A 2,985-nucleotide genomic window follows, 5' to 3' on the forward strand; every position below is an offset into this window, starting at 1 on the left:
CGCTAGCTAGCTGCTACCGCCGTCTTCGTATTTACTTGTGGTCACACACACACACACACACACACACACACACACACACACACACACACACACACACACACACTACGTACTGACGGCGACACTGTCACCACATACTTCGCTGTGCCAGGGCAGGCTCGTGAAATGGTGGCTTTTAAAAGCTTGTGGCGTTGAGTAATGCTTCCCACAGTGAACTTCCTCTTTGATGTCTTTGTAATGTACACTTGGGCAAGGCGTAGCGGTGTGATGTGGGTAGAATGTGGCTGTCATTGCAGTAGGCCCAGTAGTGGTGGGTGCCAACTTCAGAAACTAAATAAAAACCCTGTTGAATGTTGGAACATGTTCTGAATCAGCTGACCGTAAAGAGTACCCAGTGCCACACACACACACACACACGCACATATTGTTTTTTTATGGTCTTTTACGACTTTATTGGACAGGACAGTGTGAGAGGTGGACAAGATGCAAATTAGGAGAGAGACGAAGAGTGGTCGGCAAAGGACTCGGGCCGGGAATCGAACCCGGGTCAGCCGCATGGCAGGCGTGTGCCCTACCGGTTGGCCACGGCAGGGCCCACCTATGCATATTTGGATACTATACACAAACGTGCGCTCGCTCATGCATGATTGAATGCATTGAAGTGTTCAATGTTTGAAGGTCTGACATCATGTGATGTCTCAAAACTGAGTGGTATAAAGTAAAAGTAGAAGTACTCTTACAGATATAATTGCAACACTGGTAGTGGTATATTACAGTACATGGTTTCAATAATATCATACAACTCGTGTTGAAATTACAGCTGTACAAGTAGGCCTACAACTCAGCTTTTCAGACCTCAGACCTTCAAACGCTAAACATTCCAAAAAAAGGGCCCATGACAGCATTGCGAGTAAGTGAAGGATTAACTCTGCCTGTCTTGTCCTGTCTTGTCTGTGGTATATCACATGGTTTCAATAATATCATATTACTCCTCTTGTAGTTACAGCTGCAAGAGTACTTCTACTTCTACTACTTTATACTAGTATATCATTCTGGTAAAAAGGGCCCATAACAGCACTGTAAGTGAATGATTAACTGTGCTTGTCTTGTCTGTCCCACAGGTGTACGAGCAGTCCTATGGCTTCCCCCACGCCGGCTGCTCCCAGGCAGGGATGCGGAGCCTGTCCGCGCTGGAGGTGCTGCTCTCCGCCGACCCAGACCGGGACCGGCCCAAGGCCCGGAGCACCAAGCCGCCCTCGCTCTTCGAACAGTCCCGATCGTCCTCCTTCTCCGGTGTGGAGGCCACATCGGCGGCTTGTGCCTCTGCTGCATCTCCGTCTGCATCCGCCGCTGCATCTGCATCCGCTGCTACCCCACCTTCCAGACTGGGGACCACACCCCAGCGCTGGCAGAACCAGGGCCTGAGCCCGGGGGGGCCCGCTCAACATGGAGGGGGCAGGGCAAGGGGAAGGGGGGAGGCACCCCCTCAGAGAGGGCGCCTCCTTGGCAACACCCAGCACCTTGTGCTGCTCTACCCCAACCCCCATGCCCCCCACACGCACGCCCAGTCCTGCATGGGGGGGATGCACCACCACCCGCCGTTCCCCGTCATGCCTCTGCCAGGCCAGCCTTTCTGCCTGGGCCAGATGCCATGTGGTATGTTCGCTATGCCAACCTGCCACCACGTGCACTACCACCACCACCACTACCATCACCAGCTGAGCCCCACTATGCCCGTGCAGTCTCTGGTGACTGTGGAGGGCACTCCAGGTCCAGGTCCTGGCAACTCCTGCAGTTTCCCCAGCAGCTCAACGCTCTCTCCGGCCAGGCGACAGAGAGGCAGAGGGGGGCCCCCTGCTCCGGGCTTCGCCACGGCGTTCGCGATGCCACCGTTTGGGCTGTTCTCCACCTCCGTCTACGGTGGCGTTGGCTGCAGCCACACAGGCCCACAGCGGGGGCGACGAAGCGGCAACAACGGTAGCAGCAGTGGCAGCGGTGGTGGCAATGGTGGTGGTAGTGGAAATGGAGGAGGTGGTGGTAGTGGAGGAGGAGGAGGAGGAGGAGGGCGTCGTCTGGACTTCACCCACGAGGAGCTGGGCCACTTCAGTGACGACTGCAGCTACCAGTCGGGCCTGCCGCGACGCTCCTGGAGCCAGGCCGACATGAAGATCGTGCGGCAGCCCGTGCCCGCCGCCGAGTTCCGCCCCCTGGGCCACTACCCGCACCTGTCCCGCCGCCAGACGCCCACGCGGCCCAACCACCTGCCCCTGCAGGCCTGTGCTGCCGGCTCCTCCTCCTCTAAGTCCTCCACCACTAGGTGCACACCTGAGAGGCCTTCCTCCGCCTGTTCCCTCAGGGGCGGTGGTGGTGGTGGTGGGAGTGGAGGTCGGACAGGTGAGCTGAGCCACAGTGATTCGGACTCGGAGACGGGGTGCCCGTTGTACTTCGAGGCGCTGTCGGGCCCACTGGCACGCATGAGGATCTCCTCAGGGAGTCTACAGCTGGAGGAGGAAGAGGAGGAGGAGGAGGAGGAGGTGGAGGAGGAGAAGGAGGTGGAGGAGAAGGAGGAGGAGGAGGAGAGGAAGAACAAGAAGGAGGTGGGAGCAGTAGGAGCAAAAGCACCCAAGAAGAAACCTTGATGGTGGGCAGGTTTTCAGAGTTGTCATTAAGAAGTGTCACAAGTGTGTCATGTAACTTTTAACACAGGCGACCAATAGCTATTGATTACTATGTGTACTGTACATTCTATTGTCCTAACTCCTGTCCTTGACCTGTGCTCGTGGCCTCGCTCTTTGCTTACGCCCCGTCTCCGTGGAGAAAACGATAACGTTTCCCCGCTGTCAGCTTGGCCACAACAACGTTTGGGGGACTTTTCCCCATTCAACACCCCTATTGCAAATGAGAAAATGACATTTGAATTGCGTCTTTGCGAGATGTTGAATTAAACTTCTGTCAACAATGACGTCATCACGAGGCCACAAGCACAAG

The 2,985-nt window shown here is 55.9% G+C and overlaps 1 protein-coding gene across 1 annotated transcript in view; it reads left to right on the forward strand.

The window, feature by feature from the left end:
* Positions 1–2,636, forward strand: part of LOC134451804 (FERM, ARHGEF and pleckstrin domain-containing protein 1-like) — a 21,923-nt gene extending 19,287 nt beyond the window's left edge. Inside the window, exons 13-14 of the mRNA XM_063202203.1 lie at positions 1,119–1,974; positions 2,044–2,636. Of these exons, the coding sequence (XP_063058273.1) occupies positions 1,119–1,974; positions 2,044–2,636 (1,449 nt within the window). The remainder of the gene's footprint in view (positions 1–1,118; positions 1,975–2,043) is intronic.
* The last annotated feature ends 349 nt before the right edge of the window (positions 2,637–2,985 follow it).

This window comes from Engraulis encrasicolus, chromosome 7 (genome assembly GCF_034702125.1).
Source record: "Engraulis encrasicolus isolate BLACKSEA-1 chromosome 7, IST_EnEncr_1.0, whole genome shotgun sequence".
Lineage (NCBI taxonomy): Eukaryota > Metazoa > Chordata > Actinopteri > Clupeiformes > Engraulidae > Engraulis > Engraulis encrasicolus.